Source organism: Pyrgilauda ruficollis, unplaced genomic scaffold (genome assembly GCF_017590135.1).
Source record: "Pyrgilauda ruficollis isolate IOZ18807 unplaced genomic scaffold, ASM1759013v1 scaffold2, whole genome shotgun sequence".
In the NCBI taxonomy this organism is placed as follows: domain Eukaryota; kingdom Metazoa; phylum Chordata; class Aves; order Passeriformes; family Passeridae; genus Pyrgilauda; species Pyrgilauda ruficollis.
The window spans coordinates 28,937,934-28,955,548 of record NW_024519206.1 but is presented as its reverse complement, the minus strand read 5'-3'; the positions used below and the strand labels follow the sequence as shown (position 1 = coordinate 28,955,548).

The window sequence follows — 17,615 nt, the reverse complement described above, 5'->3', positions numbered from 1 at the left end:
GAAATGTATCTCAGAAATATCTGGCTCACAGAGTATCAAGTGAACAGATTGACAACTGTATTTTAATATCATATGAGAAACAGCAGAACAGATAATACATGAGAAATTTTTGCACTACCGTGATACAGAAGGTAATTCAGTGCATACGAATTGTGAATAATGTAAAAGAAAATATACCAATGTATTTTAAATTTGTTTTTTTTGGAAAAAAAAGAGGATTTTTTTTCCTTTGAAATACCCTTAATAAAGAATTAGCAACTGGGGCAGTAAAACAGAGATATTAAGAAATGATTTGACATTCCAGCAGTGAACTCTATTAATGAAGACAGATTTCAGGTCAAGATAATGCAATAGTTGGGCAATACCTTTTCACTCTATAAATAATACAAAATGCCTTTATATCATCTATTCAGGTATGACCATACTACTTTTTCTTCTTTGAAATAACTAAGGAATAGAGTTGATACTTTATTTAATGATCATTTTTCTCTAAATTCTTGCCTGTGGAAAATTCTAGCAGTCTTTTCTTATACTATTTTCCTGATACTCTTTTAAAATTTATCCTTCACAGAAGACATGTGAAAAGTCTAAGCATGAGGATTAATTCATAGGTCTTAATTTATCATTTCTAAGCTTCAAATATCACATGATGGGCCTTGAAGTTTAAGTTATTTAGGGGAATTTTGGCATAAGTCATACCACAATTTCATACTCTTTGAGCAACCTGTGAAAACAAACTTGAAAATAATTGCAGTCATTTTCATAAATGGATAATATGTGTGGGTACTGCTTTTACAATTTCACGGCATCACTGGGCCTTTGTTTATTCCCTGGGTTGATTGTTTCTTTTTCCTACTAGATTGCAAGCCATCTTAGGGTATCCATGAGATGGGCCATAGAATTCACTGCAAGTTTTACTTAAATGTTTATTGCAAATTTCATTTTTCTGTATAACGGAAGTGGAGGGGAAAATTGCAAACTTTTATTTATAAGAATGAAAATCAGCATTATACTGCCCTATTAGAGGGAGTTCCTATTTTTTTCTCAATAATATTTTACTGGTACATATATGCAGGAATAAAAACACCTATGTGCATGTGCTTCCAAGTGTATTTTATCAGCCAAACTAAAAGAAGATGCATGGATGCTGGAAAAGGCTCATTAATCAAACAGATGTAGTTTCAGTAATTACGAAATCTCCCTATTAAGCAGAAGCAGTAAGTCATTAAAATATCCTCACCGGCCTTTTGGCTAAGATCAAGCATAGAATATCTTCTCATTAGGATAATGGATTTCAATAAAATGATATTCCATCATTCTCCATAAGGGAACAAAATGAAACTTTTTGGTTAACTGCAATCACTTAATCATTCATTATGCCTTCCTCCATCTTGTTCATTCATTTATAAGAAAAAATTAATTCTTCACAAACTCTCCGTACTATCTGGGCAAACTGCATTGAACATAAAAGTTAACTTTGTAAATTAAATTAAGGGTGGCTTAATGAAATTAATCCAAAAAGTAAAGTGAACAAAAATAAAGAAGTATATAATTTTCCTTTTTTATTTGTGGATTTTTTTTTCAATTCAGGAAGATATTAATAGATATGAATTTTGTTTCTTTTTAATTTACAGAGAATTTATTGAGGAAAATTAGAGGTTCGTTGCATAAATTATTTTAAATTTTTTCACTGTCTTTTTTTGCTTGAATTTCAGTTATACTACTTTCTATTTGTTTTCAATACCCTTTAAATTCATTTTTTCTGTGAATTAAAGTTCTTAATTATATGTATGTGATTTTAACATATCATTTATGGATTCAGAAGTGGGAGAGAAAAAAACAAACTTGAAAAGCACCATTTTACTTGGCATATGATCTTACAAATTTTATTATAGAGGATTTTCCTTATCATGTCTGGCTGTTCTCCATTCATAGCTGAATGAAAGGATTAAAACATTTTACTTTTTCTTCAAGCTTTTTTGCTGATCTTTACTACTTCTTATCCAGAATTACTCTGTGTAATCTAGTCATCTGTAAATGCACAAGGTGTGGTGACTTCAGTGCATTGAGTAAGTCATTTGAGTTTTGATGAAAACTTTCAAATCATGTTAGAGGCCAACATGTGAAGACTGTCTTATTGCAAAGCTGCATTATCACTGTGTTTGTGGTGATTGACAGCACAGTACATTTAAACTTTCCTGCACCCTTTTGAAAATGCAGACGTGAAGAGACTCTCATCTAAGCAGTATGATTTATGTTGTTGCTGCTGATGCATGTATGCCAGTGGAATGGCAATTTAAGAGATGTAGAATAGTGTGTGAATTCAGGGTAGTTACCGTGTTCACTATGAAAGCTCACATCACAGGTTGTTTGCCATAGAAATGAGTAGCAAATCCTCCAATTCTGCCATTGGTTTCAAGCATTGGTGCCAGATATTGGCTTTGTAGCCCAAGCTCAAATTTGAAGAACTGCTTCCTAGAACAGGCAAGTAAAAAATGTTCCCTGCGAGGTCTTTCCTCTCCTGACATACAGCTATTTAGGCAGCTCTTTTGTGCTCATTAAAGGGCAAACTGAGCTAAACTCAGGCCTTGTCAGTGTTGCATGTTTACTGAAAGCACAGCATAATTTGATTCCTTTGGTATCACTTCCCTATTTATTTCATAGAGTAGGAATTTTGTCTGGATCATAGAATGGTTTGGGTTGAAAGGGGCTTTAACAATCACCTAGTCCCTGCCTCCCTTCCACAGGCAGGGACATCTTCCACTAGAATCTCATGTTTCCTTTCAGTGGGATCCCAAGAGTCTGTGTTAAGGAGAGATGATATCCAGACCTTCACAGGTTTGTTCTGGATGTGAATATTGTGCTGAGGACAGGCTGTTACAATTTGAAGAAGAAAGCTTCAAATTTAACTTTGTAGAACCCATCTTACAAATTAATTTAGTGTTCTTTAGTTCTCCTCAAATAGATCTGTAAAAACCCCAACGTTTAATGCTTTTAGACTGCATTTAGTCAATACCATTGGTGAGAATGTCTGTGGCATCTCTGACAAGCTGTGCAGTCAGCTCTCTGATATCTGATTAGCAGCTTGGTTGTTGACCCTGGCCAGCTGCCAGGCATACCTACCCTTCTGGGAAGAAAATAAGAAGATGGTTGTGGGTTAAAATAAACACAGAGAGATCACTTGCCAACTACATAATGGGCAAAACATGTTTGACTTGGGAAAATGAGTTTATTTTATTGCCAGTTAAAATAGAGGTGGATGCTGCAAAGAAATTAAAAAGAACAACATAAAATGCTTTCCCGCTTACCTCAGTCACTCTTTTTTTCCAGTCTTAACTTCACTCTTTCTCTCCTGACTCTTTTACCTCTTGACTGAGAAGCACAGGGGGATGGGAAATGGTGGGATCATTGTCTTCTCTGCTGCATCTGGTCTCTCTGTTTCCCTGCTCTAGTGTGGGCTCCCCTCTATGAGACTGGGACCCTCCAGAGGAATCTGGCAGCCAGAATCTTCCTGTCCCTCTTCCTGTACTCCCCTTGGGGCTCACAAGGCCATTTCTCACTCTTTTTTGCCTCACTTCTGGCCAGTGTTTTGATGGCCACAGAATCAGCAGACCCCTGCCAAGACTGGGGCAACTCCAGCTGATAAGACTGGAAAGTCCTACAGGTGATCCTGCCTGCAGTATTTGTGTATGTATACAGACTTTCAAATGTATTTACAGGAGGTATCCTTCACTTTAAACATAATGGTAGTTCATGACCCAGACAAAACTGTAATGTTAGGAACTTAATATTCAGATATCTGATTAAAATTGGAGGGAACAGGCTATAATTATTAGACACCTTCATTTTTCACATATGCTAATTTAACTGTGCTGTGTTTCTTTGTTGACGTGTTAAACATGTAGTAATAATAAGGTTGTACCAAGCATAATTATCACATTCTCTTGGCCTTAAAAATGCCTCAGCTGTAGCTGAGCATGATAATGAAGATATAATAATAGATGCTGCTGCTGTCAATACTGTTTGCATTTGATAATTAGAAAAACATAACAACTTATATGTAAAGAATGCTGTGTGAACAGCGGGATAAGCTGGGTAGCTAAGTCCATTGTAAAACATTTTGGCTTGCATCTCCACAGAACATTAAAATAAGGTAAGTGTGGTTATTTAAATCAGGAAGAGGAACACAGTGACACACCATACCTAAAAATCTCTTTTATAAAACCCATATATATAGCATCTTTCTAGCCAGCCTTTAAGATGAATTACATTACAATTCTCTTTAATGAGTTCTTCTTAATTGAAGAGTTTCTGATGAGACAAAAAAGTACATGGGGAAAACTTGAGGGTTAAAAAAAAAAAGGGGAGCACATGACGCTGCCTGGAATTGTAGTACTTTCACAATGAAAGGGAACTTTGGTTTATCAACCCTACTCTTGATTAAGCTCTTTTAAAACTGTTTTTGATGTGCAGTATGTTGAGAATTGTTTTTCCTACTTTGCAATTTCTTCTCTTCTGTTTCCATCCAAAGCTTTCTTCCTCTTGTCCCAGTAATTCACCAGACAAGTGCAAGCAAGGCATAAGCTCTCTTTTGCTATGGATAGAATTTTTTTTTTTTTTTTGAGGATGTTTAGTTACCAAAGACAGGTGAATTTTGCCTGGGGTGATCCAAAGACTGGATGTAGGAGAAGTGAAGCACCATCCTTCCACCCTTTCTTTTCAATCTTTTCTAGTATGACAGAACCATTAAGATCTGAATTATCAACACTGATCAGTACAGACAGCCCCTGTCCTTTGACATGAACTTTGTAGCCTGGGTAGAAAGTTTATTTTCAGTTAATTAGTTCTTTGGAAATGTTCATATTGTTTGTTTATTTTGTACAGGGCAATACATACATATTTTTGCTTTTTTGGGGAAGAAGGCTGGAAAGAAGCAAAATTCATTTAACCACAAGGCTCTTTATATAATTTAGGAATCAGTTATGTTGTACATTTTCTGTGGTGTCTTTAGGGCAAAGAAGCTTAAGACAGAATCCTTTTATTTCTGTAGCAGTGCTTCAATAAAGAAGCCAGAAAATTTCAACTAAGATGAGTGTGGATCTTAAAATATTGAGGTCTTCTGTATCTCTTGTGTTTGCATCTCACTGTTTTATTTAACACCATGACTTGCTCAGGTATTCTGGGAAATATCAGTAGATGTTGTTGTGCTTTTTTTGATTGAATATCACCCTATTGCCAAAAGAAAACCCAGAAACCACTACACAATGATTGATTATTATCTATTCCTCTCTTCTGCCCCTTTCAAAATGAATGATAAAAATTGTTCATGAATGTTAGACCCATGACCAGTTTTGATTCCCTAAAAATGACAGGAAAAGTACAAAATAAGAAGCAGATAACATGGTAACTTGTTTTGTAAAATTGTACCTACAACTGGATCCCACATGTCATTTCCTAACGACATCTTTTGAAAAAATCTGAGCTACTCTAAAATTTGGATATGTATTTTCCTGATAAGTTCCATGTCTTATGCACTTGAATCTCACTTAAAGTTTTCTGAATTCTGCATCTGATTGTGCAATTTTTTGATATCGCAATCTATGCTCCTGTTAAGGATTAATAACAGCTGACCCTGGCTTTCTGCATTGGCATTTAATTCCTTTTTAAAAAGAACATAGAAGGACCTGAAACACTCCAAATCTGTATCTCCTCCCACTAATGATAAAACCATCATAGACCCTTACCATCCCCTCATAAAATAAGATTTTATTGTGTCCCATGAATATAGAACAGCTAAAATTTGGGAACACATTTTCTGGAATTAAAATCTGTGTATCATCTCAAAACTGGAGATTGCACTTTTGACTGATAGTTCTCACTTTAGATATCCTATGTTAGAAAATAATTGACTTAACATTCATTACTGATTTTTTTAATGTTTGCAATTTTCTTCTGCTGGCATTAAGTCACTCAGTTTAAACATTGACTTTAATCTCAAGTTTTACTCCTTCTAGAAAATCATGAATCCAAGCAGATGGGAGAGGAGTTTGCTTGTGATGCTAGTTGCCCTGACCTGTGTCAGAAACAGGAATCCTATAAATACTTTACGTCTGGGAATCAAACATTCTTGTCTATCCAACTTGTTAGTTTATCAGAAAGAAAAATGTTCTATTCAGCTTCAGATATACAAATTTAGGCAAATCTTCATATCTTTGTTTCATAATGATTTTTTTTTTTTTTTAGTCTCTAGGGAAATAAATAGTCATTCTACCTTTAATTATTAAATGCTAGGTGCTTTCAAACCTCGGGGAATATGGTAAACACACTCACCAAGTGTGTACTTTGAAGTTACTGTCCTGAACTGATTTGTACCTTGTGCTGTTGCCTATGTGCTTAAGGATGCTGAACACATTGGTATCAACTTGCAGATTTTTTCACCAGCATATGAAAACCCTTGTTAGCCTACTCTGATTTACATATCTCTTTTCTTCAAGGTATTAGTGTAAGAAATTTGGGCCTCTAGTGTCAAAATTCACAGCCATGTTCTATAATTGGTTTGAGTTTCCCAGTATGTATAACAAGCCTCAGAGAATGCTGTGTCTCACAGGCTGGCTGTACTGCAGCTTGCTCTTTTTAGTCTACAATACAGAGAGTTCAGAAATCTAAACTATGGTCACATTTTTCTATTATCAAATGGTCCTCAATTTGTTTTGTTGTTGTTCTTACTTTCCTAGCCACAGTTCTATCCAGGATTTTGGGCCTAAAACAAACCACAGAAGATATCAGCATGGTTTGGAAGCTTATCTTCAGGCTTTGTGAAATCATATCATGACCAACAGGCTTTAAACATATGTCATATATAACATATGCATTACATTAATGCAAAAGTAAGGAAAAAGACCAAAAGTATTTCACCTGCAAAAATACCTTTTTAGAATGCTTTGTTGATGCTTTGGTGAAATCAATGTATTATGACAATTTAATTTCTTTGGTCACTTGATACTTCTTCAGAAATGTGGGAAAGATTGCTTTTTAACAAAAGAGTTTTTTAAACAAAAATGCAATCGGAGTTAATCCTCTCATGCACCAGTGACAGGAATTGAGAATGCAGATATTTTAGTCTTAATTGGAGGCAAAAATCTACATAGAAAAGGCAGGAAGCAAAGGTAGACCTTTTTTGTCTTTTGCACAGAGTAAAAAAGAATAATCTGTCAGTATAATATGGTTACATTCATATATCACACATCTTTTGGCTTCTACTTCTCTCATCACTTCTAACATTAAACAACAGATAAACAGTGGACTAATACCGTCTGCTATAAATATGACATATCTGCTTTCTCTAAAGGGGATATGAAGGTAAACATCAATGGACAAACATGGAATTAACAATCCTTTTGAATAAAACCCTGATTTTAAGATTAAGTGATGTTTGCCTTTTGCTGTGCAAATTGAGAGGCAATTCTCTGCTGCATTTTGCATAACCTGCTAATTTCTTTTTTGTTCCTCATCTAAGCAAATCGGAATGTGCTTTGCATGCTTAATGATATTAAATATTCTGTCTGCCTAGTAGGAACAGAGTTTCCTCCCTAGCCATTATAGGGAAAGTGTAGTTTTCTGGCAAGGCCTTCAGACAGGAATCTGCATCTTTTGCTATCAGTTAACTTTTTCACAAGACTTTTGTTAAGCATCTTAAGCAATATGTGGGTAGGTAGATAGCCTCATTACAGACAATAAAACATTTTTAACATAATTATTTAAAAATTAATTTATATACATTTTATACACTAAAACACCTATTTTTCTGTACCTATGATACATTGGTTTGAGAATTCATATTTGGCTTTCTGTGGGAGTGCTTTTATTGTTGAAGTGTAGAGCAATTTTAAAGACACTGTTTGTTTTGATCTTGCTTAAATTAGATAAAACCTAGAATAACATCTCTAAATTCAGAACAATTATGTTGATAAAGAGCTGCTAAAAGTAAAGAGACCATTATAATAAGTAGGACTTTGACGAAATAAAGAGTATATTTTGTTTTTGCTAGAGATAAAAGCTTCATTTTAGAGATGGAAACCTGCTAAAGAAGTGATGAAAAGTAAAGCTGTTTGAAAGAATCTTTAGAAAACATTAGTTGTTACCCACTAGCTGTTATCCATTTTATCTCCAGATTCTAATAAAAAAACAAATCAAATAAGGAACAAAAAAAGAAAACAAACCCCAAACACCCACAAAAACAAAAACCTCCCCCCAAAAAAACCCAAACAAACAAACCCAGCTTCCACCCCCACCCATAAACAAAAGACAATAGTTGATATAAAGTTGACTGAGGAGGAATGCAGGCTAGGTAATTAATTAAATTATTCTAATTTAAATGAGACTTAACAAAATAAATTGTGAAGATTGTATTCTTTTTCTTGATATTTTTCTTCATCATTGTGGGTCCTTCCACTTGCTACTCTAAAACTTCATATGACCTGACTCCAGATTTTTCATACTTAATTCAGGTATCAGTGTGTGAAAAATCACTTGTACCTGTAAAGGCACCTAAGCTGGAGCTTTGTTTGCTGTAAAAATCCTTCTAAATGCTCAGATACTTTCAGTAGTGAAAAGGTGAAGAGCTAGATTTGCATGCCAGAAGGTTAATAACTGAAGAGGCACCTGAAGGTTGGGTATGCAAAAATATGGAAATATTCATGAGTTTTACTTTGCATAGAGTTGACAGTCTACTATTGCTTATACACCAAAGACAATTTAATGACAGCCCAAGCATACAACCAGACTGACTGACTTTCAATTATTCCAGGTGCCATTGACCTTTGTAATGGAGATTTTTTTAAATGAGGAAAAAAGATGCAGGTTTCTCATACAACTTTGAGTTTCACAGGGTGCAAAACAGTTTACAAATGTGTTCATAAAAGACAAAAGGGTGGGAACATTTGAGGAATTCCCAATGGACTCTAAAGTAGGCCAGAGGCAATCCAGATGTGCTGTTGCTTTAGAGTGATGTAAAAACTTCTGCTGGCCACACTGTTCCATCCAAAAAAAAAACAAAAAAAAAAAAAACAAAAAAAAAAAAAAAATCCACAACCTGAAGTCAGAACCAGCTGCCTAAGTAGTCTCACTGTAGGTAAGAAAGAACATATTTTTCTAAAATAATTTAAAAATGGATTTTACTAAATGATAAAATAATGCATACATTTAATTTTGATGTGCTTTGTTATTTCTAAAAAGAAAAATGTAAAACACTAAATGAAATATGCATTTTGGTAAATGAAGATTTTAAAATTATACTTTTCTGAAAAATTGAATTTGGCAAATTTTTGATAGTTTTCTATTTTTCCTTTGTGAGAAGTTGAAATTTTTATAAATTTTAATTTCAGGAGGCTGCTTTGTATACATTTATACTTACAATGTTTCCATACTGAATAATTTAATTAAAAAATAAATCCTAATGTCTCTGAGTAAGTTGTAAGTCACAGTAATTAATGATGTCAGCTTTAACTTTTTAGTCATTTTCAATGGTTAAAGAAAGAAGATTGGAGAGTACTGTGGTTTATGTTATATACCACTTAATGATAGCAATGCATCCAGAAATGTCTCATAATAGTCATATGGTACATTGCACATTGATACAATTCTTATGATATTTTCATTTCCAATATTTCCCAGGAATATAAAAAAATGTTTTTTAAAAATTCCTCAAACCAAGAAAGTTTGTTGCTTATTAATAACCTGGGCCCTTATGATGGAATAGGATAGTAGTTTGTAGTAATCAAAATTTGTAGCCATACCTTGGCCTTTCAGATTAATAAATCATTGGCTACTCTAAAAACTGGTCAATTTTTCAGAAAAAATTGGTATCAGAAATGAAGTTCAGGTAAAAAGATGCTTTGGAAGATCTTGTAAACGACTGTCTTTGGGCATCCACATGCACTTTTAGAAATGGCCCTGGTGATGTATCCACTATTGCCCAAAGATGAATTCCTGATTCAGACCCAGAACAAAGAAGCAGATCTCACTGCCTGTCCACTGCCCTGAGCAAAGTAAGCACCATAACAAAAACCATTACCTGTGACTTGTTCCTTTCCTTACAGAGCTCTAAAGAAAGACTTGAGGTAAACCTCTAAACACATAACCTTAATGCTTAAGGTTTGTGTGAAGACCAGCAAATTAATGTGATTTGTAACTTACAAAGGGGGAAAAAGAGCTGCTACATTTTCCTTCTTTCCAGCAGCAGCTAACCTTTTGAGCAACAATGGATTATCTCTATTGATGATATGCATCTTGAAGTGGAATAAATATGAAACATCCCAGGCGATCAATATTAGCTTCTCTAATCATTTAGATTACAGCTGAGCTCAAGTAATACTTGCAGAAAAGCTTCAGTGACACTTGGGCTCATTTGCTCATGAAGTTGAACGTGAATTTGACTCCCTAACAGTCCATCAAGGGTGTTGTGTGAAATGTCACTCATGTGGAGAATCTGCCAGCTTCTGCAATATGGAAAATAGGTGGGACAGAAGAGGGTGAAACATTGAGCTTCTACTCTGGCAGTCATCATCCCTATTTACTATCTATATAAAGAGGTCCAAGAAACTTGAGGAGGAGTAAACTTAGCTTGTTATCCTAGGAAAGAGAAAAAGAAAGTAGCAGTATGTGGTGGGTTTTCTTTAAATCGTATTCCAAGCCAAAAAAAAAACCACAATAAAACATGCAAAAGGCAGAAAGTTTTTTGTTTGAGCAACCCCAAATGTATCAAAGACTTGTACTTTTGGCAAATACACCTGACAGGCAAGTATTTGCTTTCCCCATAAGAGAAGGTTGTCTATGATAAACTCTTCACTGATTTCTTTCTGACTTAAGTACTTGAGAGCATGAGGTATACCCTACCTGGCTTTTTTCAACCATTACCTGCATTCCTGTCACACATTATCTGAAGTTTGGATAGAGGCACATCATACTGGGCAGCAGGGTTGTGACACAGGACAAAGGTTGAAATTATACTTGTGACAGCCTGTGCTCAATAACACCCGCTTTTAAGTTTGATTTTTAAAGGGGCTACCATTGATGATGAGCTGCTTTGAAGTACTTCCTGCTTTTTGGCTTGCATCACTTTAAAAGTTCATTTGAAACAGTGCATGAAATATTCTAGCAGCTTGTGCTTATTTATTTCTACTCTTTGGGGAGACACAGGCTTGTGAATTAAACTTGGTATATTCTAGCATTCATTTTGGATTATAAAACCTACCTGTGCTATATGGAAAGTGAGGCTGTCTAAGCATAATAACACACTGAAATCCAAACCAGCCTCATTAATATTCCTATTGGTTGTCATTGGAGATATGCCAGTCCCCATATGTACTTACCCACGTTTCAGAGTGCCCTTGCAATCTCATGACTGCTTTTCAGAAGTGCTTGGTGGCTTATTCTTCCTCCTCAGTACACTACAGCGAAATTATGTATTCAAATTGGGAGAAGAAAAATGTGTTTAGGCTAACTAGCATTTAACACACAGCACAAATTAAACCCAGATGATATGATTCTCTCTCTTGCTCCCTAACATTTATCTTGGAATTCATATTTAAAGCAGGAGTCTTTTGTATTACAAGTAAAGACTGAAATTGTTTATAACCATTTTTTCCCGCTACACTTGACAGGCATTCCTGTATAATTAATGAGATGGATATACTGTTAATAGTTCAGATTTTGTGGTTTGTATTGTAAATTTTCTGTTTTGTGAAAAAGAAAGCTGATTAGGATTGTTAGTTAGAGTCAGGGCTTTGGATATTTCTTGGCCATGATATTTTTTTCAGTACTGATACAGAGTGAGTCATCTCTTTCATCTTCTGCTAGTGATTTATTATGGTTATTTTTAATTCAAACACAATATTGCCATTGCAGTAATTGCCTTTTTGAATCTAAGCTGTTCAGCTTTTGAGTACTTAATTTCTGACATACACATATGGAGATTTTCTTAGTAAAGTTTTTGTTGGTGGCATGTTTATGTCTTAGATCTATTGTTCAGCAAAATTGTTGTCCTAGATTATAATTTGATAGGAAATCTTGACTAAAGATTTTAAAACAGGAGGGGTAAATTGTGGATTTGGTATTTATTTAAAGGTGTGTTCCTCAGTGCACACTGGACCATATGACATAAAAGCCTTTCTTATTCAAAAGCATACTTAGTAAGTCACCATCACTTATTTCTGAAGAGTTACAGTTATCAGTATCCAAATATTTTTAATTTTTAGAACCACTGTAAACATCACTGCTGTCTTTTTACTTTGCTGACAGATTCTTTGCAAGAGCTTCTGGGAGACCTTCTGATGCACCTCCAAATTATTCACAAAAACTACCTGTAACTATAAATGTATATTTTTCCATTTCTTAGTATTTTTAGATAGTTTGTATGCATTCCAACCTACTGCTAGATACAAATGTCAAGAAGACACAGATGAACTGCAGATTGTTTTTTTTCATCTTCTCAGACTACTTTGATAAGATATGTCAGCAACTTTACAGGTGACCTGTTTATTGATCAGGAAGCATTTGAACAGACTTCTGTGAAGTGAAGCATCAAGGTATTTTACTCTGCTTTGCCCATCAAAAATCATTGAAGTGACTGGTATAGTGAGGATAAACTTTAATAACCTATGGGGTTGATAAGAGAGTTTGTCTCTGTTGGGTCTACTTTGTGCTGCAGTCAACAGCTGTTCCTTCAAATAATGTGGCCCCTATTCCCCAAATAGTTCATAGACTAGTAAGTGGGAATTAAAGCAATTGCAGGCAAAATAGGAGATGGGCCTCTTTTAGGTTCTCCAGCATGATGGGTATGATATAAAAATAAGCTATGAATAGACTGTAAAACAGGAAGGAATGGGCAGATATATTTTCTTTGTTTTGTTGAGTGTGAACACCAGAAATATGAGAAGCTGCGGTTGTTAGGACGAGATCCATCACATCTGCTATCTGGTTTCCAATAGCCAGGTGCCTGAGAAAACATGTAAGAACAGAGCAAGTGCACAGCACACTTTTGTTTCAATTATCTTTAGGTCTTGAGGAATTTGAAGACTGGAGATTGCAGATGTTTCACATTTGTGTTTAATGACTTTAGGTGACCTTCATTCCATTGATCTAATTATTATAATCTTAAGAAGACTTGTTTTTGATGGACATATACTTGTTACTTCCTTCTGAATAGGGAAGCCAGAGTAGCAAAAGTCATCATTCCTATGACAAAGTTATCAGTTGTCTTGATCTAAACAGAATAGAGTGGTGTGGAAGTGTCTTTTTGCTTCAGAAAGTTAACATTTAAATGGACCTAAGCTGCCTTGGCTGTTAATATATCACTGAGATAAATGGTATGGAGGAGAGTTTATTCCTTTGCTGCTGCAATGCTGGCAGGAGAGTGTGCTCTGTAATTGATTAACAGGGCACAGTGCATTGACTTATATGGGGAAGGCTATTATATCTCAGTAACAGGAAGGTATATATGATTCTGGTAAGTAAAAAATTGAATTCTGCAGGAAGTAACTAAAACTGCTGGAAGAACAAAAGGTTCCCAAGGTTTGGTGTTTTTGTTTTTTTTTTTTTTTTTTTTTTTCTCTTAAATCTGTGGTATAACAGTATTTCATATTCTGGCAGAAGTTTAAATAGTGCACTATATTTAGTGAAATTTTCATATAGGGCTAGAAATACTGGTTTATGTAAGCAGTCTTTTAACTTTTATTCTGTTGGACCTAAAGTCATGAATTAATGATGAGATGTAATAATATTTTAAGTCTATTAACCTGAAATATAGTCTTTTTCTGTAATTCATACACATTTATGGTGAATTTTTCATATTTTAAATCCTAAATGAGCAGGCAGATTGGGAGGTTTGTGTTTTTTAGAACAATGAGAAAGTGAGATTTTTTTCTCATTATTTGGTGTGTCAAAATAGACATAGGAGAGCATTACAGTTCTAAAAAACAATGAAGGCAAATAGTATCAACTCAGGATTTTTTCCTAACCCCCACCACAGTACTGATGATTACAATCAAATTAAGGAATCAGAAGGCTCAGATTAAATACTTCAGAAGCACACATACATCACATGAAGCATATTCATGACTGTAAAAATTGTGACCACAGTGGAAAATAGATGGATGCCCCCTCTATTTTTTTTTTTACTAAGTCAAGCTTCTCTGTCTTATTCTTTTGAATCCAAAGAGATAAGGCAGACCTTTAATGATTTAGAAACTAGTATTCATTCCAAATAATTTCCCATATTTCCTTTTGTGCATCTTCAGTAGTAGCACAAATATAACAGCTGTCAAATTAAAAGGAGGGGATTTTCTCAATAGCTACTGGAACCAGTTAAAGATCTGAAGTTCTGATGAGCTGCTATTCTTGGGAGAGGCTTTTTTTCATCTGTCATGTTTATCAGTAGCCTCCCATTATATTAGTAATAAATCAAATTGCATAAGTTGAACACATTTTTTGTAACTAAGTTTTTACCATTTTACTATTTTTCTAGGAAGATGCAGGTTTTTCCTCCCACCCTAGTTTGAAGCTATGGGTGACAGAAAATTGTATAAACCTAAAAATTTACTTTGCAAAATATATTTTAAAACCCTCAGGAAACAGAACAAAGGTACATGTTCAATCTTAGCTTTCATTACTGATGAGAACATGTATTTTTTTTCCTTACGGGTAAATATCATGTAATATAAGCAAACTAAAATGATATAAAAAAATGCGTTATGTATTTTTAAAAACTTCTGATTGTGTGTTGTTCTACTTTTAAATGTTTCATTCTGTTTTTACCTAGACAACAGGTTTAATGGCAAATGCCTTCAAGTCTCTAGCTAGGTATTATGAAGTGGCAGCAATAGCAGTTTGCAAGTTGAAAAGCCATTATGATCTACAGAAAATAAACTGATTGATAAAGAAATGCTTGAGAAAAAACTTTATCAAGTAGTTCTGCATTTATTTGATTATGGCGCTTAGGACAAAAGTTGGCAGTTATGGCAGTCTGCTGCTCACTTCTATTCTTAGCTCTAACCTTGTAGCACTTTGACTGAAATAAAAGCAACTTGACTGTGGTAGTTTCTGGGGTCCCTGGACAGAGGAGGAATGATTGAATCTGACTCCATGTTCTTAGAAGGTTATTATATTATATTATATTATATTGTATTGTATTATATTATGCTATACTAAAGAATAGAGCAAGGATACATCAGAAGGCTTAACAAGAATGATAAAAAAAACTCATTACTGACTATTCAGAGTCTGACACAGCTGGCTGTGATTGACCATTAAGTTGAAATAATTCACATGTTGGATAAACAATCTCCAAAACCACATTCCAAAGCAGCAGAACACAGGAGAAGCTGAGGCTTCTCAGCTTCCCAGGAGAAAATCCTGGGCAAGGGGATTTTTCAGAAAATATCACGGTGACACCTGGCACCGGGGATCTGAAAACACAGGTGTGTGCAGAGGTGTGTGCAGCCCCGGTGTGCTGCTGCCGGCGTGAGGTGTGAGGAGCACCCAGCCACAGGTTTCTGAGCAAATGTGTTGCTCTGCTGCAGCCAGAGCAGAGGGAGGAGGAAATCAGTCTTTCTGCTTTGTGGTATAAACAATAATTTTTGAAACCATTTATCTTTCCTTGTCAAAATTCCATCATTAATACTGTGGTAGTGAACTCAAAAGTCATTGGAATTGTCCTTTAATTCAGTCCAAAGCAGATGCCCTTTACTCTTGCTTGTGCTTGCGTGGATTTTTTTTCTCTTAATGTTTGTTAACTCAGAGATTTGTGAAGGATCTTATTTTCATTGCTTAATGTCAAAATACTGATTCCTGAATGAATGTTCTTTTGTATTTCTGTACTTCAGCTTCTATTCCTGTGAAAGTAATTTTATTTTTCACTACATGAGACTGTACATTTTAGGAGAATTGCATTATATATTACTTGATTCACTCAGAATCCTCTTTTTTTCCCTCCTAAAGTTCTTGAGAAGGTAGGATTAATTTGGTCTCCATGTGTGATCCAGTCTGATCAAACCGCTGGTTTTTAATTGTACCAAAACTAGTTGTTGTGGCTGAGCATTAAATATGCTGCTTATGCATATTTAGACCTATTATAGACCACCTATGGTGATCTAATGCATTCTAGATGCATAAATTGAAGGTATTTCCATTTACAGCAGAGACTGTGCTGCAGTGCATGTGTTTGAAAAGATTAGTTAGGCTTACTCGTGTTGGCTAAAGCCTTTTTTTTGTTTTACCTGTGATATAAATGAGTAATTTAAGCTACGTATTTCTCCCATCTGTTGAAATACCCACAAAAATCTTACAAAAAGCAGTTCATTAATTATTTGAAAAATTCTAAGCCATTTCTCTTCATTCTAATTTATATAATACAAAAGAAGGAGATTTGATTTACAGTTTTTTCTTCATTAGGAAGATAGTGATTTTGGTTTTTTTTCCATTTTAGATGTTAATACCAAGTTAATCTTCTTTAGTGGGGTAAAATGGAAGTGAAGTACTCAACTGAATTATAGAGATTAGCTAGTATAGGTTTTTTTTTCAGTGAATCTTTTGTATCTGATAATTCATATGCATTCATTACTGTACCCTAATTTATTTTCTTTTTTTTAATATCAAATTTATCAGCACTTCTATTATGGAAATGAAAATGCGTATCTTATTTACTTCTTAGAAAGCTGCCATGATAATACTTTTATTTAACACTAGCGCTAGCTTTTTGTGTCACCAAAAACATCCTAGATATATCAGGGTAGGCTTTTTTGTTAAACCGCTGTATCCCTAAGGAAGAGTGATGGCTCATGGTTAGATATTGCCATTATCTTATTTTGTTATTGGTTGAAGCCTTTATTTTCTCATGTCAGTGTGTGTGTCTGTGTTTATTTATGTGTTTTCTTGTGGTTTTTGAGGTGAATTTTTGTTTGTTTTGTTGGTTTGTGGTTGTTTTGTTAGGGGTTGTTTTGTTGAAAAGCTCTGGTGTAGCTACATGCATTCCACATGAACAAAAATAACAAGGATTTGTTATCACCCAGAGGGAAAGTAATGGGCACATTGTCACTTAATACATATGAGTAATTGAGAGCATAAAGTGAATCTGTTTTCTTGTGTTTCAGAAAAGTGTGATGAACCTCTGGTCTCAGCATTACCCCATTCCTCCTTCAGCAGTTCATCATCCATGACAAGCAGCTATGTGCCAGGGTATGCCAAGTTAAACAAACGAGGAGGTAAGGGACATTCTCAACCTCAATGTTTGGATATTTCAAAAAGGGACAAATTGTATTTTTAATGCGAAAATGTGTTTTATGTGGAATACTATTGCTTACGCTTGTTTGAACAGACTGTTTTTATGAACTGAATTAATTTCTCTTTGTTGTATGGGAGACCAATTTCACTGCAGGGAGAAGGGCACTACCAGTAAGGTGTAGCAGCGTGGGCCACATGCCTGATGTCAATGGACTCATACAGTACAGCTGCATCATTGACTTCACATAAAAGGGTATACCTGTCTGCATTGGGTACTTGCAAGGTCACGGCTGGAGCAAAAATAAACAGCTTTGGTGTGACTTGTTGATGTAACTTGTTCC

At 34.8% G+C, this 17,615-nt stretch overlaps 1 protein-coding gene across 1 annotated transcript in view; it reads left to right on the top strand.

Moving 5' to 3' along the window:
* Positions 1-17,615, top strand: part of CNTNAP2 (contactin associated protein 2) — a 1,012,072-nt gene that overhangs the window by 297,847 nt on the left and 696,610 nt on the right. Inside the window, exon 2 of the mRNA XM_041466404.1 lies at positions 17,145-17,255. Within this exon, the coding sequence (XP_041322338.1) occupies positions 17,145-17,255 (111 nt within the window). The remainder of the gene's footprint in view (positions 1-17,144; positions 17,256-17,615) is intronic.